Here is a 25963-nt window from a genome sequence, read left to right on the forward strand (position 1 = left end):
TTCTCTCTATCCATTCATTTGTTGATGGACCCTTAAGTTGTTCCATATCTTGGCTACTGTAACTAATGCTGCAGTGAACACAAAATTTTTGATGATTTTTAAAAATAGAAAAAAACGCAAAACGGGATGTTGACTCAGCAGAGGGAAAAACTGGTGACTGGGAGGAGAGAGGAGAATTGCTGGAGTGATGACCTTGCAGTGTAGATAGCATGGGAACTGGGGGCTGTGTGGGTCTAGGGGTAGGGGCTTGCAGGAAATCCATTTGGATTCCTTCCGTTTATTCCCAGTGAGGTAGGAAGCAAGGTCATCAGCCCTAAAAGGTGGACAAGAGGCAATTTCCACACCTTTTTTTTTTCTTCGCCTAGTAGCCAATTAACCATTCTCCAATCACTTCTAACATTGGAATTTTCTGTGTCCCTCCCTTGTTCTCACTGCTACCATCTTAATCAAGTTCAAATCATACTATGTTGGTGTTGTAACGTTATAACCTCTCAGCCACCACCCTCGTTCTATTGCAGCCTGCTGTGCATACAACTGCTGGCTCACGCTTCCTAAAATATGAATCTCCTTCTGCTGGGGTCTTACTCAAAACGCTTTCTTGGCTGCCCATTAAAGAGGATGAAGGCCACATACGCAGTGAGGGCTTTAGGCCTCTGGAAACCCTTCTTGGTTCAAAAGAACTGGCCGTGTCATCTCACTGTGCCCTGCATTGCCACTTTTAATCCTGATTCCACCCTCTCCTGTGCAAGCTGGTTCTGTGACCCAAGGGAAGCTGAGACTTCTCTATGCCTGATTCTCATCTGTAAAAAGAGGATATAATGGGACATACCTCTTATGAGTGTTGCTGCTGCTGCTGCTAAGTCGCGCCAGTCATGTCCGACTCTGTGCGACCCATAGACGGCAGCCCACCAGGCTCCCCCATCCCTGGGATTCTCCAGGCAAGAATACTGGAGTGGGTTGCCATTTCCTTCTCCAATGCATGGAAGTGAAAAGTAAAAGTGAAGTCACTCAGTTGTGTCTGACTCTTAGTGACCCCATGGACTATAGCCTACCAGGCTCCTCCATCCCTGGGATTCTCCAGGCAAGAGTACTGGAGTGGGGTGCCACTGCCTTCTCCAATGAGTGTTGCTAGAATTCAATAAGACTATCACAGTGTTTATTTAGAATAGTTACTGGTATAGTATAAACACTCAATCAGATTCAGCTATTTTTTTTTTTTTAAGATTTTTTCAATGTGGACCATTTTTTAAAGTCCTTATTGAATTTGTTTCGATAATCCTTCTAAGTTTTGGCTTTTTTGCATGTGGACTCTTAGTTCCCTGATCAAGGATCAAACCCCCAACCCCTGCATTGGAAGGGCAAGTCTTAACCAGTGGACCTCCAGGGATGTCCCAGCTTCAGCTCTTCTCATTCTATCTGAAACCCCTTCCCTTACTTCCTGATAGTCTTCCCTGTTCTCTAAGACACAGCTGGCATGTCTTTCCCCCCATGAACTGTTTCTTGCTCATCCTTTCCTTCCTGCACTGATCTCTCTTCTTTCTCTCCATCATTTTGGCGTGTCCCCAGACACTCTGTCAGTGTGATTTTCATTCGCCAGTGTTAAAATGCCCTCATAGCTTCAGCTAAAGGGTGGATTTCTTGAGGACAAAGGTCATGTCTCTTAAGCTGTTACAGCCCTGTTCCCTAGCAAGTTGCTGGACTCTCAGGACTTCAGATTTGACAGGGGGTATTTGACCTGTTCATTTGTTGAAGGGGTAAATTTGTTTGTCATTCAGTCTGAAGCCTGTGTGTCCTCTCTCCCACGTGCCTGCTTCATAGCATATGCAGCTGGTCTGCAGCTGAATTCATGGGTCTGGCACTTCCTCTCCAGAGACCTCACGGCAGCTCTGCCAACATCTGCCCTTCTGGCCACTTTTCAGGATGGCTTTTCAGTTCCCTACATGTTTATGGCCTCATCTTCTTTTCCTCTGCCTTCTCCAGTGTTAGAAAGCTGTCTTTTCCTCTCTTAAGAGAGCAGTTGCCCATCTCCAAGCTTTGTTTCCTCCTTTCGTCTCTTTCCCAAGGCACCTTGGCTTTGAAGAGGCTGCTGAAAAGGAGCAGATTATTTCATCTTTTATGATCAGCAAAGGAAAAAGTAGGAGGCTTCATAAGGAAAATTGGCAAGATCTAAAGTTATTTGCATTTCATACGAATCAAAAGTTTTCTAAGTTTTTTTTTTCTTTTTTAAAAAAAGAACTGTCAAATAAACCAAGAAAAAAAAATTGATCTGAACATTGAAACACCTGCTGCAGACCTGGGGGCTTTGAATTTAGCAGCTTTAGTTTGGGCCCAAGTGTTGGGGGCCAGAGTGAGGTACTCCGCCCGTGACAAAGGTCATGAGGAAGGAGGCTCGACATACGCAAAGGCGGGATCGAGCCTCAGGAGTCCCCCTGGAACTCCTCGAGCATCTACCCCCATAACCAGAGCCTGCCTACTTTACTACTTTGTGCTCACCTACACCTCTGACTTTACGGGGGGCTGTCCCCCACCACCTCTTTTGGAGAAGGAGTTAACTTAGAGCTCCAGTTTATAATAATTCCTGGGCATGATAAGAGTGTTTTAACCTACAAACTCCTCTGAAGGTTCTCTAGCCTGCCTGACAGGCTCGTCCGGCCACATGTGATTGCTCACAGCCTCCCAACCGTGAGAGGCACAAGATGCTTTAAACCCTCTAAAAACGGGTTCTTTAGAGAAGTTAGAAAACTATTAGTATAAGTATAACGGGCTGATTAGAAATTGTATTGGTGAAGGGTTTTTCATTTGTTGAGCCAATGTTTGTTGCTAAGTCTCCATATCCCCTGCCCTTACACACATTAATGAATATATAGAATTAACCTTTGATATTAATCACGTTAGACCTTAGGCTAAGTAAATTCTTTCCTTAACTAAAACCCACTACACCCTCACCCTGTAGGAATGTAACCTTATTTGGGTGGCGTCTGTTTTGAGACTAATCAGCCCTGGAGAAATAAGTGTCCTGACTGACTGACCGCTGTCACAAGGAGAGGGTCATAAATTGTCAGCAGGCCCCCCTGGCCAGAAGATGATGTAACACCCCTAAGACCTCTGTATACATTTGTGTGAAGCACCTGACTTTAATAAAAGTCAGGACTGCTGTCCCCACGTGACTTTTGTATAACATCTCAGTGTATAAAAACAGACTCTGGAAAATAAAGAATTGGGATCAGTTTCTCGAAATACTGGTCTCCCCATGTCGCTCTCTCTCACTCTGGTTGAGTCTCCATCTGGAGCGCGGAACCCACCATGCTTACTAATTATGCCTGGGCTTCTAAGATCCGACCGGGGAGGCCTCAGTGTCTCCTCTCCTTCGGGAGAACGGAAGGACGCCTGCGGCCTACGTAAGTGGTGCAAACTTCTTGTCTTGAAGTTTTATTGGTCTCCCGCGTAAACCAAGCTACTCAGCCTCTTTTCTCCACTGAATTTTCCTACTGAGCTATCCTCATCCTATTACTCTTTATATCTTTGATAAAATATTTAAATAAATAAATAGGTCACCGACGCCGTCCCCGCTTCGAATACCCTGGATCAGCCGGGGCAGGTCCCCGGCAGGTGGCGCCCGATACAGGGACGATTCGAAGGTAGGTCCCCAACCCTTTCCCCAGTGTTGAATTTTAGGGACGGATAGGACCCCACTCAGGGTGCCGCGGACCCCCCTGTAGGATAGACAGGGCGAGTAGGAGTGGGAAGTGTTGAAAGTGTTAAAGAGTTAGAGTTAGAGAGAAAAAATGGTTTCTGAAGTTAAAAGGCCAAAGAAAAGCCTGATCTTTTGATAGCTTAAAGCAAAATCTTTTACTATACTTAATTTTCTGACATGGATAACACTGAAACTAAGAATGGCAACTCTTTATACAAGTAATCTTGAAACTGTTAAAGCTACTGTTAATTTAGATACTTGGGTGAAGGTGAAAAAAACAACTGAACACTTATCCTATAAATATGATTAAAAATGTTCTGGACCCTCATCATGAGGCTGTGGGATGACCTATGGGAGAGGCTATAGCGGTGGATGGTAGTGGGTCTCCACCTTCTGCGCAGATCATATTTTCTGCCATTGACAAGAAAAAGGAGGGACACTGTGCTCTACCTCCCGAGGAGTGAGAGGGCTTACAGGACGCTGCGGCCGGGCGCCCTGGCGAGCCCCCTCTCCCTCTGCACAAACCTTTAAAAATTTGTCCAACAATTTCTGATTTAAGGCGACTACCCCACCTCCGCTTGCACCTCTCAGGGCCTAGGAATTCCCCAGTTTACATCCAAAGCCTCCCAGAGCATTGCCTAAGGTTGAAAAAGATTAAAAAGTTTTATTTTTAAAGAAAGGAGCTTTTAAAAAATACACAATATACAGAGCCTACTCCTTGCAGAAAAACCCCCTCAGGGGGGCTTCACCCAAGCAAAAAAAGAGAGAAAAAGAAAAAAGGAAAAAGTGAAAAAGAAAAAAGGAAAGAAAATAGAGAAAGATCTAAAGATAGAAAAAGAACTAAAGAGTGAAAAGGAGAGAGGAACGGAGGAGGAAGAAATCAGGGAATGCAGCAAGATAGGAAAAGGAAAAAAGGAAGTTAGAAAAAGAGATACAGAGAGAAAGAGAGGGAGGAGGAAAGAAAAAGTTAGAGAGAAAGACGGTAAAGGAAAGAAATGAAAGAAAGAGAAGACAGTGAGAAGGAAGAAGGGAGAATGAAAGAGGGAAACAAGAAGGAAATGATAGAAAGTAAAAGAGAAGAGAAGAGGAAGGAAAAAAGAGAGTGAGGGAAAGAAAACTTGAGAAAGATTTAAAGAGAAGAAGGAAGAAAAAATCAGCAGAGGAGAGAGGAGAGGACTTACAGGACACTGTGGCCAGACGCCCTGGCGAGCTACCTCCCCCTCTGCACAAACTTTTAAAAAAAACTTATCCACCACTTTCTGATTTGGGGCGATAGCCGCCGCCTCCGTTTGCGCCTTCCAGGGCCCAAGAGTTCCCCACTTTGCCCCCAAAGCCTCTCAAAGTGTTGCCTAAGCCTGAAAAAGATAAAAAGTTTTTTAAACAGTGGAGCTTTTAAAACAGACTGCATGCACAATATGCAGAGCCTGCTCCTTGGAGAAAACCCCCTCAGGGGGGTCTCACCCAGGCTAAGAGAAAAGCCCAATGGTAAGGGGATTTAGCAACAATATTAACCCTTGACGAGGTTACTCCAATTCCAACGGGAGTGGCTGGCCCCCTACCTGAGGGCATTGTAGGACTTGTGCTAGGGCGTAGCTCGCTTTCTTAAAATAAATAAATAAATAAATAAATGAAAGAAGAAAGAAAAAAAAAGAAAAAGAAAATTTCGGTGGTGCATGGTGTAGTAGATTCTGATTATATTGAGAAATTAAAGTTTTGTTCTCACCGCCTACTAAAACTGTGCAAATTAATAAAGGTCAAAGAATAACACAGTTTTTGCTTTTACCTTACTATTAGACAAGAAAAACCTTGACTTCTCAAGCTAAGAGCCACAGAGCATTTAGATTTAGTGATCTAGCTTTTTGGGTGCAGGGAATTACAGCTCCAAGGCCTTTAAAAGATCTTTTAATTCAAGAAAATAAAATGTCAGGGCTATTAGACACAGGAACAGACATCTCTTAACATTGCTGGGAAAGACTGGCCTAGTTCCTGGCCCACGTATAATACTAAAAATGAGTTGGTGGGATTAGAGAAAGTGATATGCGGGGTGAGAATGCTGTAAAAAAAAAAAAAAAAAAAGGTGAGGGAGAGTTTAAAACCTTGAAGAGTAGTGAGTTTCCTGTTGTTGGACGTATTCAAGCAAAGATTAGATGGTTACTTGTCATCTAAAAAGCTATAGACCAGATTTGGTTTACAAAACTAACTGGAGAAGCTTATAAACATGTTGTGCAACACCTCTTTACTTGCTTCTCATATTTAGGTGTGCCAAAAGTTTTAAAAACTGATAATGCCCCTTTGAAGCTGTGGAGAGATTGTTTACTAACTTTAAATGATTTCCAAAAATTATTAGGGGACATTAATTGGATACGCCCTCATTTAAAACTGACTACTGCAGATTTAAAGCCTTTATTTGATTGCTTAAAAATTGATCCTAATTCCAGTTCTAAGAGAAAGTTGACTAATGAGACAGAGTTAGCTCTTGTTGAAGTGTATGAGACTTTAAATGGTCAGTTAATTAGGATTAATATTACCAAAAGATGAGATTAAATTATTCTTGCCATAAAACATACACCTACAGGATGCTTGTGACAAAAAGGCCCATTGGTTCCATCTACCAGTGACCCCAAGAAAAGTAGTTTTATCTTATCCCAGCTTGGTGGCACAATTAATTATAAAAGGAGGAAAAAAGGAAGTGTGGAACTTTTTAGAAAATAAGTAGCAAATATAATAATTTCACTCAATAAGGATCAACTGCAAGTCTTTTACACCCAAGAAATTCTCTGAATTAGAAAGGCTCCTTGGCTTGCTGCAACATTTCATTCCTAACGTCACTCTTCCCTTTCCTTTTAGAATACAGCAGAGCCAAAGAGCTCCTCTGTGTGCCTGTGGACGTGACAGACACTCTGAGATGTTTTAGAGAGACCTTGGAAAAATCCAAATATCACAACAGATCAATCCGGCACAGCAGAAAGTTGCTTTCGTTATTTCTCGCACAGACACAAGGTGAAATACAGTCATTCCCGTTGTTCCTGTGCACCTGTGGGGAACGGGTTCTGGGACCCCCTGTGGATACCAAAATCTTGGATGCACATGTCCCTTACAGTCAGCTCCCCCCTCCCTAGTATCCATGGCTCTGCATCTCCAGAAGCAGAGGGCTGACTGCACTTGCTCTGTGTTCCTGTCTCTTTATTTTCACAGGGTATCATCCTGTGGGTCTACCATGTTCTGTACTAGGTTCCTCCTTCCCCCACTTCCATGCCCGCTTTCAGCTGCCTTTCACTCTTTCTTCTTGTCCAGTGGATCACACCTCTGTTTCCCACTCTTGATTCCAACCAAAGCACTGCCTCCCTCATGTTTTTATGCCTTCTGAATATACTCCCTTGAGTGGAGTAAATACAAAAGCAGTGTTAATGTTTGATTCTATACCTCTGTGTCCTTACTCTTTGCTTTGCAAGTACGGTGCTATAGTCTTGTTTTATTTTCATAAGTAGATGAATTGATTCATACAGAATTAACTACACAGTCTTTTACCAAAGCACTACTTATCAATGTCAAAGAAATAGATGCATTTTAATATACACACCAGTAAAATTCCTTATTAATACCATAGATTTTCATCTTAGCTTAAAAAAAAGATATTCATTATGTTTGGTTACTTTACACTTGTTTTCTCCCTTCTCAAAATCTATTGATTTGTAAACTCAGTCAAAGCAGGGCTTCAAGTGGTTAACCTCAGGGAGAAAAAGGATACTCAAATGTAGGTTAAGAAATCCCAAATTACCTACATTTAGGTAATCTAAAATCCTAATTTATGTTTATAATCCTTACTTTTCAAATTTATCAGAATAATGAAAATAAATTTATATTAATAAACTTAAAATAATTATTATATTTTAAAGTTATTAATAATAGATTTAAATTTAGCATCTAAGATGCTAATATTCTCTGAACTGATTTTTTAGAAATTAAACCAATTTTTTTTACAACTACTGACAAAAGTTTACTTATGTATATAATATATGTATCTATGTATGTATATATGTATATATATATAATGTATGTGTGTATGCATGTATGAATGCATATATGTGTCATTGTTGCTCCCCTTCTCCCCCGAGAAAGCACTTGTTATGATATGTGCCCACAGTTTTTGGTTGTATTGTCCACAGACACACTTAGCCCTCCATATCATGTTTTGGAGCTTCCCTGTGGCTCAGATGGTAAAGAATCTGCCTGTAATGCGGGAGACCTCGGTTCAATTCTTGGGTTTGGAAGATCCCCTGGAGGAGGGCATGGCAACCCACTCCAGTATTCTCACGTGGAGAATATCCATGGACAGAGAAGCCTGGAGGGCTTATAGTCCATGGGGTCTCAAAAAGTGGGACACAGCTGAATGACTAAGCACAGCATATCATGTTTAAACTTCCTTTGGTTATGGTGTGCATTAACAGTGGTTAAGGGCATGAATTGAAAAAAAGCAGATGCAATTCCTAAGGATGGTTTATACCACTTCATTCTGAATTTCACCTAGTATTAATACCCTCAGAAGTTTATCTCCCGTCCTTGGCTGTAGACCTAAATCCATTTTAGCTTCTCTCTCTCTGAGGTTTTAAACTCCTTCCCCAAGAATATTTTTCCCTTTCTTTTCCCTGTGTGTTCTCTGACCTTACACAGACACAGATTCTTTCCTATTTCTTTCCCCTTAGGTCAGAACTACCTGTACATTGCGCCTATCCCAGAGGTCTCTGCCCCAGAGGCACACTAACATCTTAATGTTGGAAACTCTTTTTAAAAAAGTAAACTCAAACTGTGCAACTTCTCCCCCTGATCCCCAGGAGGAGCAAAGCATTATTTCAGCATTCACTTTCCAGCAAACTGCCCTCTGTACTACTCCTTCTGAGGTAACATGAGTGTAGAGCACATCGACACACACCCGGGCTCTTCAGAAATGGTTCCAGACACAAAGTTTAAAGAAACAGAGTCCTTCTAACTGTAAATGAGGCTCAACTCTATGTAAAACCCTTCCTTCTCCCTTTCTATTTCTCCTACTTTTCCCCTCCTCTTAAACTTCCCTTCTTTCTCCATTTTTAAGCTTCTTTTAAAAATTTTCCCATGAATTTAGGAGACAAAGGAGGAGTGAACAATTTAAAATTTGCTACTGGGAAGGTGGAGTTTTCCATGGGGACAGAAGAGATGCACATGCCAACACCCCCCGACCTTTCTCAGGAGCACTTCCGAGTTTTCAGCTCAGTGGAGAAGAGCAAGCTTCCCTCCTCACAACTTGGACTCGTAATTTCTTCTTATTATGAAACTATTAGTAAGGTTTATTCATTACATGTTCATTTTCAATATAATCTGCCACATTAATGTTGAGATTGCATTTGGTCTTGAAATGATACCTTTTTTAATATATTTTTTATTGACATATAGTTGATTAACAATATTGTGTTAGTTTCATCTGTACAGCAAAGTGATTTGGTTATTTGTACGTGTATATATTTTTTAGATTATTTTACATTATAGGTTATTACAAGATATTGAATATAGTTACCTGTGCTGTACAGTAACTGAAATATCATCTGTAGAAGTGGGATGAAAGAGCTTGAACATAGACTCTATTCATCACACCCTTGTAGGCAGTAACAGAGCAGTAAGGAGACGGGCCGCTGCCACCCGCCTCCTGTGATCGTCTCTCCAGCCTAGCTGTTACCATTGCGAGATTCTAGGCGCCCTCCCGCTCATCCCACTTTAACTGAATCTGTGAACCGTTTGTTGAGATGTGGCCACTGTTATGTGCTTTTGCTTTGCCCCAGCTGGTTCCGTTTTCCTTGTCTTTCCACTTGATTTGGCGTTTCTACAAATTCAGCAGTATAAATTCAACATGTTGTAGATCCAATGTCCCTATTTTTTACAACAGAAAATATTCCCCCTTTAGTGCCTGAAATAAAATTTGTATTAATATACTCTTCCTATACAGATTATTTAAAAAAATAAATATGAAGTCCTAAATATAAATTGAAGGATAAATTAAATGAAATCACTTTATAATAAAAGAATCTGTTTGTTAATATGTAAGAGCTTAGATGGGCTTCCCAGGTGGCTCAGTGATAAAGAACCTGCCTGCCAATGCAGGAGATGTGGGTTCAGTCCCTGGGTTGGGAAGATCCCCTGGAGAAGGACATGGCAACCCACTCCAGTATCCTTGCCTGGAGAATTACACAGAGAAGTCTGGTGGGCTAAAGTCCATAGGGTTGCAGAGTCAGATACGACTAAGTGACTAAATGACAACAGTTGCAGCGAGAGCTTAGGCGCCAGAGGTACAGAGAGTCAATCAGATGCTCATATATTGTATGTAAGATATACAGAATACATAGGAATATGGCAGCTGCAAATGCAGACTGATACAAGTGTATTATATTGGTGACTCAGGTACTATCAGCATTGTTAATTTTGGTGCCATGATTTTCTAAAATGGCAAATGTAGGGCATTCTGAACAAAAACCAAAATATTACAGGGATTGCATTTCTGGAAAACTGCGCATTTTGAAAACATGTAAAAATACCCCTTTATGTATAAAATGAAGTTAGATGTTAGACTCAGATAATTATCTACAAGTTTCTCATCTTTTTCCTCCCTGTAGGGGAAGGTTCTGTACACTGCAGGGCCCCCCAGTGCCAGGTCCTCACTGAGGAAACACTAGCAGTTGCCCCATTGTGACAAATAACAGCCCCCTCCCTTACATTTCTAAAATACCCACTAGCCAATAGAGCTACCCTCATTAGGAACCAGTGCCATGTTAGATGGGGTTTTTTGGCTACACATCTTGGAATGCATGCATTCCTCAGAAAGCAACAACAAATTCAGGTGATAGTAAAGATGTGCTTTTTTGTATTTGGGTGAAGGAAGAATCTGATATGCTGCACTCTTGTCACATCTCTGATCAAAACCAAACCATTCAAGTCTTCCCATCTGCTGTAGAATAGTGTTCACATTTTTCCAGTTGGCATTCAGATGCCTCAGTAATCTTACCACTACGGCTTCTTCAACTTCCCCCAAAACCATATTCTGGCCACATATGACATTTCTATATTTTATACCCAGTTCGATCTCCCTTGTATGCTTTTTCTAGATTTTTCCTCCTTCACCATCTTGACCTGCCTCACTCTTACGCTATCTACTTTATTCATGTTTCCTACCTGTTAGATCCAATCTTGTTTCCTCCCTCTTAGATCCACTTTCCTACTCCCTAACATTCAAACAGAACATCATTTGTTCTCTATAGCTATATTGTGTGACATTTAGAGGGTCTATTAACTTGAAGTTTGCTTATCTACACAGTCAAGGTATAAAGCAATTTAAAATATTCTTGCACATATAAAGGAAATATTTTACAGGGACTGACATTTTTCTTTCACCTGATTAAAAATACAGATGTTCTTCAAACCAGCAATCAAAGAAGTCTTCATGTGCAGGCGTTGCATGAACTTGGAAATCTTCTCATCTTCGCACAGAAGAAAAGGTAGCTTATAGGAGTCAGTAAAACAGGGAGAACTCTGTTCACCTGAAAAATGTTTAACTATTGTGAAAAAAAGCACCATCTTTTATAAATTTTAGTTCTTGGATAATATTCCATTGCTGTGTTTTAGTCATCAAATGCTACCGGAGAGAAACGGTTATGAGCAATAAATGGCACAGATCCATTCTCTAACATTTTGATGAAAATGTTTATTCAATGCATTTTCTTTCCTTTTTGAAAGATAGATTTAACAACACAGATCTCATGCTGCCTGATGCCCCGTTTCTGTTTCAGGGCTGCTTTTAAGTGTTGGAGTCAAGCTCTGGATGAAATTTTCAGAAAAGAAGATGTGCTCCATACATGGAAGGAGATTGGCAGCTCACTCACCAGTGCCACTGATGGCTGGTCACCTCCAGGTTCCAAAGACTACAGTGAGGAGCTCCTGTCCAAAGGCGGCATCTGGGGGTGTTTGCAGGGAGCGGTGATATCAGCAAAGATAGCACAGTGAGTATGACGCTGGAGCCGTTTGCGTAGGACCTGGGGCCTTCCTTCATGGGCTACCCACCCGGGCCATGTAGGGTGCCTCACACACACTGGGTTCTTGGGCAGCTCCATTCATATCCTATAGGCTTATTATACACTTTACTTGTTTGTGCTGTTGCTTGTTTATGGCTGTCTCCTTTCCTGTAACCAGGGCTACCTCTGGAATGTGAGCACTGCGTGGGCTCAGGTCTTTGCTTTGTTCACCAGTGTATTCCAAGTGCCCAGCATGGAGATGGCATTCAGTAACTGTTGAATGAATGACTGAGTGGATAACAGTTGGTAGGTGAGCAAGAATAACAGCGTGGAGGCAGGCCAACTACTCTTAATTTAAGAGCCTCCTAATAACTCTGGGCGCCCCCTGGCAAGTTACTCATCCTCTCTGAGCCTAACTATTCTCATCTGTAAACCATGGTGACAGAAATCACATGACATACCATATTCATTTGCTACTACAGACTAGTGACAGAATATCAATCTGTGAGAAATTTACCATCTCACAATCTTGGGGTCTTGACATCTGAGATTAAGGTGTTCCCAGGGTGCTTTCTTCTGAGGCCTCTCTCCCTGCTTGTAGGTAACTCTCTTCTCAGTCTCTTCTCATATGTTCTTCCTTTTTGTGTGTGTCTGTGTCCTAATCTCCTCTTGTAAGGACACCTCTCATATTAGATGATGGCCTACCCTAATGACTTCCTTTTAACCTGATCGCCTCTTTAAAGATCCCATTTCTTAGTCACATTCTGAGGTTACTAGGGGTTAGGATTTCAACTTAGGAATTTTGGGTATGCAGGGGTGCTTATGTGTCAGTGGCTCAGTCGTGTCCAACTCATTGAGATGCCATGGACTGTAGCCCGCCAGACTTCTCTTCCTGTGGGATTTTCCAGGTAAGAATACTGGCTGCTGCTGCTAAGTTGCTTCAGTCGTGTCCAACTCTGTGCGACCCCATAGACTACTGGAGTGGGTTGCTATTTCCTTCTCCAGGGGATCTTCCTGATCCAGGGATTGAACACGGGTCTCCTGTGTTGGCAGGCAGATTCTTTACCAGTGAGCCACCAGGGAAGACCCAGTGGGGCATATAATTAAGCCCATATCACAGACTGTATTAGTTTCCTCTTGATGGTGTAACAAATTCCACAAAATTCAGTGGCCTGAAACAATACTGATTTATTGTTTTATGGTTATGGAGGGCGGAGGTCCTAAAATCCTAGTGTTGGCAGGGCTGAGCCACCTCCAGAGGTTCTGGGGGTGAATCTGTTGTTGCCTGTCTCAGCTTCCCAAGGCCTCCTGCATTCTTCATCTTCTGTCTTCAGGACCCACAGACTCTCATCTTCCTTTCTGTCAGTATGCTTCTATCCTCACATCTTCTCTGACTCTGACCCTCCTGTCTTTCTCTTAAAGGACCATTGTGATTAGATTGAACCCATGTGGATAATTTGGTAGAACTTTCCCTCCCATCTCAGGGCCCTTAATTTAATCACATCTGCAGGTTTTTTGTTTTTTGTTTTTTTTTCACTGCATCATATAACTGGAAGGATCTTAGTTTCTCGACCAGATCATAGATTGAACCTGGGCTCTCAGCAATGAAAGCGTTGAGTCCTAACTGTGGGACCACCAGGGAATTCCCTTTTTTTTTTGGTTTTTGCCACATGAGCAACATATGCATAGATTTAGGGAATTAGGATGTTGGAATCATTGGGCAGCCATTTTTCAGCCTCCCACACATGGCGTATGTGGAAGTCTTATCACAATGTCTTATGTCTACTTAGGACTCACAAATATCTTAAATATTTGATTAAGGTGAAAAACATAAAATGTATGAAGAGAGTAGAGGTACAGGTTTCCCTTACCTCTGTAGTTACATTATAGGGCATGGTTAGGCAAAATATGTGCACAATATTTTGAGCTGTAGAGAAAATTTTTAAAAATAGTAACTTGTCTTAGTTCACGATCACATTGTTTTCAGAAAATTAGCATTTGGGCAAGGGAAGTATGGAATTACCATTTTAAAAGTATAAAACGTTCAAAGATTTAAAAAAACAACTCTGATTTTTCTTTTGCTCTTCTGAGAAGGAACTCTTCCTTTCACACACACACACACACGCACACACACAGAGTCCCCATACAAGTCTGAGTTTATAATTTAGTAGCACTTGTCAGCAGAGAACAGAAAAGCTGAGAAAGGTTCCCAGCTTGAAAAGAACAGCTTACAGCTTTCCTGCCAGAGGACACCTTAGGGTCTCTGGGCCTCTGAAGTTGTTCGTGATTTTCAGTCAACAGAAAGTCATTTCCTGGGTTACCCAGCTGGAAGTCTGACTTCCACAGGCTCTAAGGTACTCCAGGGGTTTTGGCTATTCTTGGAGACTCCCTGAGGAGAAGAAACTTTTCTCTCCCACTGCTCAGCAGGCAAAGCACCTCACAAAGAAGCTGAACTCAGACTGGTGTTATTAATACAGTGAAGTCCACTGGTGTTAAAATAAGACTTGGGAGAAGGTAATGTGGTTTATAGTCACAAATGTGAGTTTGTGAGTCATAAATGTAAAGAAAACTCAGACTCTACTAAGGGACATAAAATGAGACAGTAATAAACACAGAGTTACCTCAATCTTTGGTGGAAAGATTTAATATCATAAATGGATCCATAATGTACTGCTGGTGAGGAAATACAGTGTTTTAGTCTATGAGAAGAAATTAATTAATTGTGCTCCTTAAAAAATTTTAAAACTGTGCACCTCCATTTCCCCAAAATTCCACTTCTAGGGATTTATCCAGTGGAAGTAATAGGACAAGTGCTCAAAAATGTAGGTATGACAATGTTTGTTTCAACAATGGAAAAAATCCAAATGGAGATGAATATTTTAATACTCTGGTACATGTGTCTGATAAAAATATTAAAGTTCTGTAAAATAATTATATAACTGATTATGTTCAATAATAGAAAATTTGTTTATAAAAATGTGTATTGCCTAATTTCAGTCTTAATGTGAATGTGCATCTGTATAATTATATGTAGAAGGAAATCTAGAAGGAAAGTGACTGAAATGTTACTGGTAATTATGTTTGCTGCTGCTGCTGCAATCATGTTTAGGTGGTAGCCTTATTGGTGAATTCCTCATTTTATTTTTTTCTGTCTTTGAATGTTTTAAATCTTACATGAGAATGTAGCACTTTTAGAATTAAAAATTAAATTTTTAATTTTTAATTTTATTAAAGGCTACTTAAATTTTGAGTTAAAATCTATGAGTATTAGAGTTGTATTTATGTAAAAATATTCTTGGAACATTGTCTCTGAATCAGTTTCTTTTTCTTATACTTAGATTTATTCAGACATTGGATGTTGAAAAGAGAACCAATTGTTGCCTTTTATCAGCATTACTCTTTCAGGTAACACTTCATATATATCGTTCTGTAGTAGCACAGCCATTTAATTAGTAAAAATTTTAAAAAATGCAGTGATTTATTACATTCATAAAACTGACATTAGGAAAATACCATAAACCTTGATTAAGTATCCCACACCCATCTTTCCTTTGATGACTGAGCCCCTGTGGCATTTCCACCTTTAGTATTCAGCAGGTCAGTTTTCTCTTGTTCACTGTAGATGGAGAAGTTTTATAGATGAGGAAACTGAGTCTCCTGTCCTTCTTTCATGGAGCAGTGAAGCCAGTCTGATTGAGTCTAAAGGGTTGCCCTGCCTTATCTTGAAATAAACTTTTGCTTAATTGCATGATGTAAAATACGCCATATAATGCAAGCCAAAAATATGTTGAAGACTACAGAAGTAGAGTGTCTGCAGTTCTTAGTTTGATTTTACTGAAGAAGAAAGGAGCTTTTATCCAAAATATAAGACATTCTGAGATTCAGGAATGTAGCCAGGGGTTTCTGCAATCTCCTGGAGGTCCTATTTATTTTGAAGGATGGAACACCCTTGTTCTGAGAGTCTGATAGCTTATGAAATCTGGGTGTATAAGATCTTTGAGACAGGTTTCTTGGAGTATATAGCCAGATCTTTTAGTTTTCTTATGTTCCATACACCTCTTGCCAATGTTTCAAAGGGAAGAGGTGGAAGAGGCAAGGATACAGAAGGAATGATAATCCGAATCAGATTTCTTCTGTTGCATCCTTTACTTTCTCCTGATATTCCTCATTTTTGAAGATAATGCTGTTTATGTTTTAGAAAATAAGTAATTTTTTGCTTAAATGTAGACAGCATTTCTTAGTAATTCGACAACTAAAATAAAAATTAGCTCTGGGATTTATTTTAAAAGTCTGTTCATTCTTTTCATGATTTTAAACTAAAAATTAAACAATTGCATAATATTTTAGACTAGGTATAAGTTTAATGAGCAGTCTGATTAAAGTTATTCCTGATACATACATTAAAATAATTTGATGATGCATTTGTCATCAAGAAATGTCATTGTTTAAGAAAACATAAGAAGCACTCCTAAATGTACAATTTGATTTTGTGTATTCATCTTGTTTCCGAATGTCTGGCACAATATTGGTCATATAAATTGTATTTAGAAATAGTGGTCAAATTAAACTGATTACCTTTTCACTTAATTCAGTTAAAAATTTAGAATTACCTGTGCTTGATTTAGACTTCTGAAGTATGTTTTTCTTTCCTCTACTTGTGGGTTGGTAGAGGGGAGAAAACAGATTTTTGAGTCAAATAGTCAAAATTTTTGAATCTTCTTTTTGCCAGCATTAACTGGGTGACCTCAAAGAAGTTAATTGTTTCAGCCTCAATTATATCACTTGTGAGATAATAAGTCTTCCTTCTAGGGGTGGGTTAAGTGAGGATTAAATGAGATAATATTTATGAGGAATAAACTAAGAGTGCCCAACACAAAGTCAACTCTCAACAAATGATAAAATAATGATAATTTATTCTTAAAATAATAAATATCCAACTACCATGGGGTTTAAAAGGCCCATTGTCAGTGATAAAGCATTTGGAACCTGTAGTGATGAGAATATAAATAAGTACCTTTCATTGACGCTTTCAAACTGTGGTGTTAGAGAAGACTTTTGAGAGTCCCTTGGATAGCAAGGAGATCCAACCAGTCAATCCTAAAGGAAGTCAACCCTGAATATTCATTGGAAAGACTTATGCTGATGCTGAAGCTCCAGTATTCTGGCCACCTGTTGTGGAGAACTGACTCATTGGAAAAGACCCTGATGCTGGGAAAGATTGAGGGCAAGAGGAGAAGAGGGTGACAGGATGAGACAGTTGGATGGCACCACTGACAATGGACATGATTTTGACCAAACTCCAGGAGATAGTGAAGGACGGGGAAGTCTGGTGTGCTGTAGTTCATGGGGTCACGAAGTGTCAGACACTGCTTAGCAACTGATCAACAACAAACAGCCCTTTATTATAGGGTACAATGTGCTAGGCAACACAAAACACTTTGGGAAGGAATACACTTATTCCTTATATCCTTTAAATACTTATCTTTCTTGTTGTTACAAATGCAAGTTCCAGCTGTTCATTTCACCTTTTTCGTCCTCAGGGTTTGCTTAGAACCACACTGCCGCATCCTAAAGCTGAACGTTGCTACGCTCAGTATGAAATCACTCAGCTTCTCCCGGGCATCGAGCTCTTCTCAGACAGATATCGGGCTGACATCTGCTCCGTCATTGCGAGTTTATATTACGTCATCCGCGAGCTGCACTTTGCTAAGCAAAATCTAGTAGTAAGTGATTTGTAAAATCAACAAATTATAATTCATGGTGATATCTTACCCCACTTATATTGTACTTTTTACTTGGCAGGGTTAAATTTTACTATTGTTCTTGTGATCAATTCTTGTTAAACTTTTAAACTCTATTTTCAGGATTCTGATCTGTACTTCAAAATAAAATAATTAATGTTCTTTTTTTAACATCACTATTTGCATGCCATTTTGGATACAATAGCCAGGTCTATTTGATTTGGTTCTCTCTTTTTTTTTAAACACTATTATTTATTGTTTTTTCCCCCTTAAGATATGGTAAAATTGACTAGAATGTTTAACTGGTCTGGAACACAGAAATCTAGTGGACTTATAACTTCACTTTATTAAGTCATGAAGGAATATCAATATCAAAACTATGGGAGTATTTCTTTATTGAGACAAACTTATCTTTGTATCTGTCTCATTTCTTCTATGTTAAGGGCACATCTAAGTGAAAAACAGATTCTAAATATGAAATTAAAGACACTTCTTAATATCCTAAGAAGTTAAAACTCTCAAATAAAAACTCATTTCCTTTGGGAAAATAAGTCACAAATCATAAATTTGAAGTTGATTTCGTTTTAGACATAAATTAGTATTTTCTGTTGGTTATTATATTTATTGTTTCCTCCTTTATCTTAGTTTTTCTTTTTTCTTCCTCTGTGCTATTTCCTCTACTATTGTATGTCTTTTCCCACTGTGTTTGCTTCTTAATATCTGTTCTTTCTCTTTTTCTGCTTCTTTCCCTTTCCTCTGTAATTTTAATACTTACTATTTTCTCATACGTTGTTTTCTGTTCTCTTGTTCTAAATTAACTCTCTGGTTTTGAAAAGATTTATTGTCCCCTGATATTAGTTGTTAAATTATAATGTCATGTGTTAATGTGAAAAGGTTGATACATGCTTGTAATACTTGGCAGATTTGGCACACAAAAAAATGTTTATTAGAAAAAAATAACAAAAATGGTGTTCCTCTCATTGTTAAGAGGATTCATTTCTGGATTTAGAAAATAGTTTTACCTATTCCCTGGGTAACCTTTAGCTGCCTAGTCCTATTCATATATAATACATATCACTGCACTGGAAAATAAATGAGACTTTTTTCTCTGAAGCTTAAGAAATTGAGAACATTTTTCTGAATAATTGAGCAGTTGGAAGCAATAAAATGGTGTGTTTTTATTTCTCACTAAAGAAAAGATACAATCTCAAAGGTAATAGCCGACTTATTGTTTTGCACTGCGTTAATTGTAGAAAAAGGTATTGTTATGTTTGTAGAGCATCATTATAGAAAAATGTATTGTGTTATGTTTGAAATCATTTAAGGCCAGTTCTAATCCTCTTTAAAAGCTGTTGCTATTAGCAGCTGCCAGTTGACTGACAATGAGAGATTCCTTAGCTGAACTTGCAAGATGTAAACAGTTTCCATTTTGTATTACACTACCTTCTAGAAGTACCTAAGGAGATTGCTATAATATGTAAAATTTACCAAGGGACCCCTTGCTGTGGAATAATGGGAAATAGTTTGCTAAATAATAAGGATCCAAGTCCCCATTCTTGCTCCATCTTCCTTTGATGGGGCAGGACCCAGCTGCAGGGAGTGAACTTCAGTTTTAAGTTGCAGTTAAGAGCTGTTCAAAAGTCCAGGCCAAACTATTCCTCAACACCTGCCTTTAGCTGAATCGTCGTTAGGCCAACTGAGAAGTTGATAGTCTTCAAGCTTTCACATACATCTGTGGGACATCAAGAAGACTTGAACTTTGGGGTTAATTCTAGGAAAATAAAAATACTATGTGAAGAGTAAGCTTGAGTTTTAAGCAGTAGAATATATGTTCTGCAATGGCAAGGACTTAGATTTTTTCCTCATTCAACAAAGTCTGACATTCATATGACAGGCATGTTATACTTTTTTTGCTGATAGAGATATTTCAGTTGAAGACAATAGCAGTTGACATTGAGATGAATAAATAGGAGCTATTAGGGGACATGGATGTGAGTTCCTTTATTTTAAATTCTGCATATATGTTGAATTAATTTTTTTCAAGAAGGATGATTAACTTGAGTTTTATTTTTCCATGCTTATGGAAATGTGAAACCTAGGTTTGGGTACCAAATGGCATCTACTTGGAATTATAAGTCACTGATAGCACTTTGAAATTTTGATAAAATCATGAAGCATATGCTAGGCAGGTCATTTCACTTATACTAAATAGTACAGTCTTATAATATGGAAAAAGTAAATCATGATTTTGTACAATATCTCTTGCATTAATATTTGGTTAAATTGTATTGTTAGATTATTAACTTGATAACATATATTTCAAAACAAAGAGTGTTTTTCTCTTGATAGATTCTGCCTCTCCTTGCATTGTACCAATATTTTGTTTCTGTAATTTGCCAAGACCTAGTCAAAAATCTGGAAGCAAGAATCCTCAAGGTATGTTTCAAGCTTTTAAGACATTTGATATTTTTCAACTATTGAAGATGTCATCTTAAATTACTTTGGTTCTAATACTCATAATCATAAGCTGATAGCAATACATGGTGTTGAACTGATATTAAAAAACCTTACCCAACATTATCATAAAGTGTAAGAAAGAGCTGGGTAGAAATCTTAAATCATTTTATGCTTTGTTTTGTTGTTGTTCAGTCCCTAAGTCATGTCCAACTCTTCTGCTACCCAATGGACTGTAGCCCACCGGGTTCCTCTGTTCATGGGATTTTCTGGGCAATTTTATGCTCGGGCCCACAGTAAAGTGAGGAACAGCTACGCCTGATAACAGGCTAACCCAACAACATTCAGTCCAGAAATCACCATTTCTGAATGACTGGTTTCTCATGAAGACTAATGAGTCATTTTCCAAAGTTTTTGAGTTGTTTTTGCTAAGGATCTTTTGTATATCATGGTGCACAAGAGTTTTTCATGGCATAGGTAGTTGAAGTGATAAAATTCACAAATACCAAATTACAACTAATTATGTAACCCCTAAAAGTCAGGAGGCTCTCTACCTTCAAGATTCATGTGTAGTTGGCTTGAGCCCCATGTGGAGTGCAGAATGTCAAGCATCTCCTTTTCTGTTTTTTCCCTGGTCACCCATTGTCAGAGGCTCCCACTTATGTTGAATTTGTTTTGCACCTGGATCCTCTCAATAGCCAGCAAATTTGCTCCCTGTTCTGTACCTCCTCATCTCTAATACAGAATCCAACCCTATTCCATATTTTACACACACACACACAAACACGCAACACACAAACACGCAACACAGACACACGCAACACACACACACGGAGAACACACATACACACATTGTATTTCCCTAAGGTCTTTATTTCTATATCAGGTTTTACTGAAATTTGGGAACGTAAGGCAAGTTGGTTGGTTGCTCAGTCATGTCTGACTCTCTTGTGACTACATGAACAGTAGCCATGTAGTCAGAGGAGCCACCTGGCTCCTCTGTCCATAGGATTTCCCAGGAAGAATACTGGAATTGATTGCTGTTTCCTTCTCCAAAGAATTTTCCTGACCCAGAGATCAAGCCCATGTCTCCTGCATTGGCAGGCATATTCTTTACCATGGAGTCACTAGGGAGGCACTTGCAACTTAGAATATTTGGCATCTCTAAATTTAAATATTTCATGCTGGTAAATTCTCCACAGCCCACTCTAAAAAAATATAAAAGCCTTGATTTGTAGCATTTGCAATTTCCATGGGATAAATACTCCCACTGCAGTTGACTTCAGCCTGCCAACTAGGCGTTACTGAACATGGGGTTGGGACAAGATGTGCACGCTCAGTTGGGGGTGAGTGGCACCAACACTCCCTTGGCTGAGCTGTCCTTCTCCTTTTTTGGAAAAACCCTCCTTCCTCAGATCCTCTCTCTCCAGGACCCAACCTGTGAGCCTGTGTTTTCAGACCAAATAGTCTATCACATCCTATTTCTTAATAAAGATAATACCTTCTCTAAGAGAAATTCTGGTGCTCTTAAGATAATACATTTTAACCTAGGAATAAATAATTGGTTTTCAGCCACGAATTCTGAGTTACTGAACTCTTTAAGAGTTCTCTGACTTTTGAATTTCAATAACACTGTTTAAAAAGCCGCATACAACTTTTCTCTCTCTGATTTTAAGATAGTACTCTCTTCAAAACTGAAAAATTCTCGAGGCTAGGGCATGTGTCTTATTCATCTTTTGGTTCCCTATAGTGTCTTGAGTAGTAAATTCATATATTTGATATTCAGTAATTAATTATTAAATTGAATTTAAAGTCTTCAGACATATATCATGTGCCTACTGTTCACACTCTCCTTGGTGTTCAGTGGGAACTCATCAAGAAGATACTTGGTAAATGTTTACTGCTTTATCTCTGAAGCAACATTTCTCGAGTATCTCCTAATAAAGGCACCGTTAGTAACTCTGATCGAAGAAATGTAACCCATATACCTTGCTTGTAAGGAAGTGAAAACGGGGAAGAGACAGGACGTTATATGTGTACCTCCCAGTTGATCATTTCCAGATGAGTGTGATGAACACCATTTCCAGGAGCTTGAAAGAGGGGAAAAGGGCTTTGGGTCTCTGCTGCTGCTGCTGCTGCTGCTGCTAAGTTGCTGCAGTCGTGTCCGACTCTGTGCGACCCCATAGACGGCAGCCCACCAGGCTCCCCTGTCCCTGGGATTCTCCAGGCAAGAATACTGGAGTGGGTTGCCATTTCCTTCTCCAGTGCATGAAAGTGAAAAGTGAAAGTGAAGTCGCTCAGTCATGTCCAACTCAGCGACCCCATGGACTGCAGCCTACCAGCTCCTCCATCCATGGGATTTTCTGGGCAAGAGTACTGGAGTGGGGTGCCATCAGCTTTACCAAGTACATAGATAAGATTTAGGTTTGAAAAGAGTAGAACTAACTGAGCAGGAGAGAGGAAGAAGGGAACATTGTCAGCCGACAACTGTGTGAAAGGTATAGAGGTGAGAAAGTGTTGATTTGTTTTAGGGGGCTGAGGGGGCTTGGTTAGACTGGAGTGGGGGTCTTGAGTAGGCAGTTTGGAGAAGATGACATGAGGACACCAGAGGCCCAGGATGTGGAGGAGACCGTGGGTCCAGTCTTGAACTCTAAGCTGAGACGTAATGTGGAGGGTGAGCAGTGAGAGAGATGAGGAGGTGTGGAGTCAGAGTAGGGTGACAATTTTATCCTGGTGTCACTAGGAGACAAGAAGCATTGCAGGTTGCAGTGATCATCAGTAGCATGTCAGAAGGAGATCAGAAAGGCATTGAAAGAATCTGGAACAAAGTTTTTGATTAAGTGACTATTTTTTATTGGATTGTTAGCACTCAGCAACTCTTTTTGTATGAGAGTAGCTTAAAAGTCAGTGAGAACTATGGAGAGTCTCCTGTAGTCTTGTGCTGAGAGGGGGAATTCATGACACAGTTTTGATCAGGAGAAGGACGAGATCAGATGTATCTGGTAGGAGTGTTAGGAGTAGAGTGAGATGAGAGTAGGATCTTACTGGCATAGCATGACTGGAAACTCAACTACAGCATTGCCAGAATCCATGAAAAGGGGCAATTGTTGCATCATACAGAAGAAAGAATGACAGCCCCTGTGAGTAATTTGTCTGACCTTCCCGAACTAAACTTGGGGTCAGTGAGTGGGAAAAGAGAAAAGTCACAGTCAGAAAACAATAAACAGTGATGCTTTCTGACAAATCAAACAGCAGTAAATCACACTGTTAAGTCTCTACCAGTGCTCTAATGTCTTTCAGGGAAAGCTTTAAGGCCTCTTTATGATCAACTTGTCTGGCTTCCTAAAAGATGTATTACTCTCAAAACATCCAGCATTCCTGGGAAGGGTACCAATAGTTCTGTATTTGTATGATGGAATAGTTGATTTATGGGTGGTTCTTTTTTCCACCTGGCTTATGTTCACAATGTTTCTGAAAATACATGTCTATTATTATCACCATGGCTTTTTCAAGTGGTCAGATTCATTTAATAAACTGAACGAGAGGTAGCCTGAACAGTTACAAGTGGTCCACGTATAGCAATCTCACATTCAAGACCAGAGGAGACTGACCTCACATAGATATGGGGAAATGTTTCCTCTAAGGAGCAGAGAGTTCAGTCGACTCCCTAATGCCTGCTTTGGTATTATATGACACCAGGGAGATTAGAGCCCAAAGTGTTTTAGGGAAGAGCCAAAGTGGGCAACTCAATAGGCAAGCCATTTTCTCTTCATTAAAAATATTCTCCTGACTTTGTATGTTTTATTTTTATGTTCTTCTCACATCCTGTTTCCTTCTAACTCACCTTCTTTTTCTTTCTTTAAAATTGGTACACTCTTGAGATTCCTAAGATAATATAAAGGAAAAGAGAGTAAGATGAGTATATGTGTCAAGGATAAATTGGATTTTGTTTTAGATATATGTCACCTTCATCAAAGTGTGTATTTTACCCCTTGCTCCAAGTTTACTATTTTCTGTCCTCTATGAAGTCACTTATTGCTGTTCAGTGGCTAAGTTGTGTCCGACTCTTTGCGACTCTATGGACTGCAGCACACCAATCTTTGCTATCCTTCACTATCTCCCAGAGTTTGCTCAAACTCATGTCCATTGAGTCAGTGATGCCATCCAACCGTCTCATCCTCTGCCACCTTCTCCTTTTGCCTTCAATCTTTTCCAGCATCAGGGTCTTTTCCAATGAGATGGCTTTTTGCATAGGTGGCCAAAGTATTGGAGCTCCAGCATCAGTCCTTCCAATAAATATTCAATGTTGATTTCCTTTAGGATTGACTGGTTTGATCTTGCTGTTCAAGGGACTCTCAAGAGTCTTCTCCAGCACTACAGTTTGAAAGCCTGAATTCTTCAGTGCTCAGCCTTCTTTATGGTCCAGGTCTCACATCCTTACATGACTACAAGAAGAAGCGTAGCTTTGACTAGATGGACCTTTGTTGGCAAAGCAATGTCTCTGCTTTTTAATATGCTATCTAGGTTTTGTCATAGCTTTCCTTCCAAGGAGCAAGTGTCTTTTAATTTCATGGCTGCAGTCCCCATCCATAGTGATCTTGGAGCCCAACAAAATAAGATCTGTCTCTGTTTCCACTTTCTCCCCATTTGCCATGAAGTGATGGGACCAGATGCCATGATCTTAATTTTTTTGAATGCTGAATTTTAAGTCAGCTTTTTCACTCTCCCCTTTCACCCTCATCAAGAGGCTCTTTAGTTCCTCTTCACTGCCATTAGAGTGGTATCATCTGCATATCTGAGGTTGTTGATATTTCTTCTGGCAGTCTTGATTCCAGCTTGTGATTCACTAGATGTTTTCAAAACATCAGTCAGGTACAGACCCTGCCCTGTTAAAAACTCTTCAATCACTTATTATGCATAGAATCAAATCCCAAGGGTCCACTCTGGTTGACTGGCCACCATTCACACGTAGCTGCCAACCCTATTCTCCTCTCTCTAAGCTGCTGCTGGTCCCTGAACACACCAGGACCCCAGGATTGCTTCTGTCACCACATGACCTTTGTATTCAAGGTGCCCTCAGCAGATTTTCACATCTCCCTCCATCATATCATTTCCCAAATATTCTCTTGAAAGTTTTCTTCTCAGAGAAGTCCCTCCGGATCACAGTTTGAAACATAGTATTTTGTCAGTACCTTTTATGTCTTTTCATACTGGATATATCTTCATGTATCCCTTAAATTTAGCTAATAATTTATCCAGTGGATGTAACCTTCAAGATGGCTCTGTGCAGAAGAGAAGCTCAATTTACATTTTGAACAAATGCATGTATTTGATCAGGATCTTTCCTTTTCTTCCTGTAATTTCCTTATTGAAAGTCTTGCTAGGTTATATTCAAAATAAACCATGTACAATATATAGTTACCAATTGACTAATGCTTTTAAGTACATGTCTGTAAAATCGACAGTGTCTGTTCATTGTGGATAAGAAAATGAACAGCTGATGTACTGTGGAATTCATCTCCTGGTTTGTTTGACATCCCTCAGAGTATTAGAGAAAGCAGAAGTGTTCTGTTTTGTCTTTCTTTTTCATTTATTTGGCTGCCTTGGGTCTTAGATGTGGCATGCAGAATCTTCCATTGCAGCTTGTGGGCTTCTCTCTAATTGTGTTGCACGGGCTTCAGAGCATGCCAGTTCAGTAGTTGTGGCAAATGGGCTTAGTTGCCCTATGGCATGTGGGCTCTTAATTCCCCGACCAGGAATGGAGAGTCCCCTGTATTGGAAGGTGGCTTCTTAACCATTGGGCCACCAGCAAAGTCCCTGTTTTGTCTTTGTTTGAAACCATATTTTGTTGTTGCTGTTCAGTTGCTCAGTCATGTCCAACTCTTTGTGACCCCATGGACTGCAGCATGCCAGGCTTCCCGGTCCTTCACTGTCTCCTGGAGTTTGCTCAAACTCATGTCCATTGAGTCAGTGATGCCATCCACCTGTCTCATGCCCTGCCGTCCTGTTCTCCTCTTGCCCTCAATCTTTCCTAGCATCAGTGT

At 39.9% G+C, this 25963-nt stretch overlaps 1 protein-coding gene across 10 annotated transcripts in view; it reads left to right on the forward strand.

The window, feature by feature from the left end:
- CFAP54 (cilia and flagella associated protein 54) overlaps positions 1 to 25963 on the forward strand; it is a 312887-nt gene that overhangs the window by 159463 nt on the left and 127461 nt on the right. For 9 of the 10 annotated variants that reach the window (XR_011566649.1, XR_011566651.1, XR_011566650.1 and 6 more), the window contains 7 exons: positions 6542 to 6694; positions 8814 to 9008; positions 11124 to 11211; positions 11503 to 11712; positions 15063 to 15129; positions 17265 to 17447; positions 19815 to 19901. Coding sequence is in view for 7 of the 10 variants with exons in the window: in XM_070789566.1 (XP_070645667.1) it covers positions 6542 to 6694; positions 8814 to 9008; positions 11124 to 11211; positions 11503 to 11712; positions 15063 to 15129; positions 17265 to 17447; positions 19815 to 19901 (983 nt within the window). In the remaining 3 variants the exon portion in view is untranslated. The remainder of the gene's footprint in view (positions 1 to 6541; positions 6695 to 8813; positions 9009 to 11123; positions 11212 to 11502; positions 11713 to 15062; positions 15130 to 17264; positions 17448 to 19814; positions 19902 to 25963) is intronic. The other variant, XM_070789567.1, reaches the window with a different exon arrangement.

Source organism: Bos indicus, chromosome 5 (genome assembly GCF_029378745.1).
Source record: "Bos indicus isolate NIAB-ARS_2022 breed Sahiwal x Tharparkar chromosome 5, NIAB-ARS_B.indTharparkar_mat_pri_1.0, whole genome shotgun sequence".
NCBI lineage: Eukaryota > Metazoa > Chordata > Mammalia > Artiodactyla > Bovidae > Bos > Bos indicus.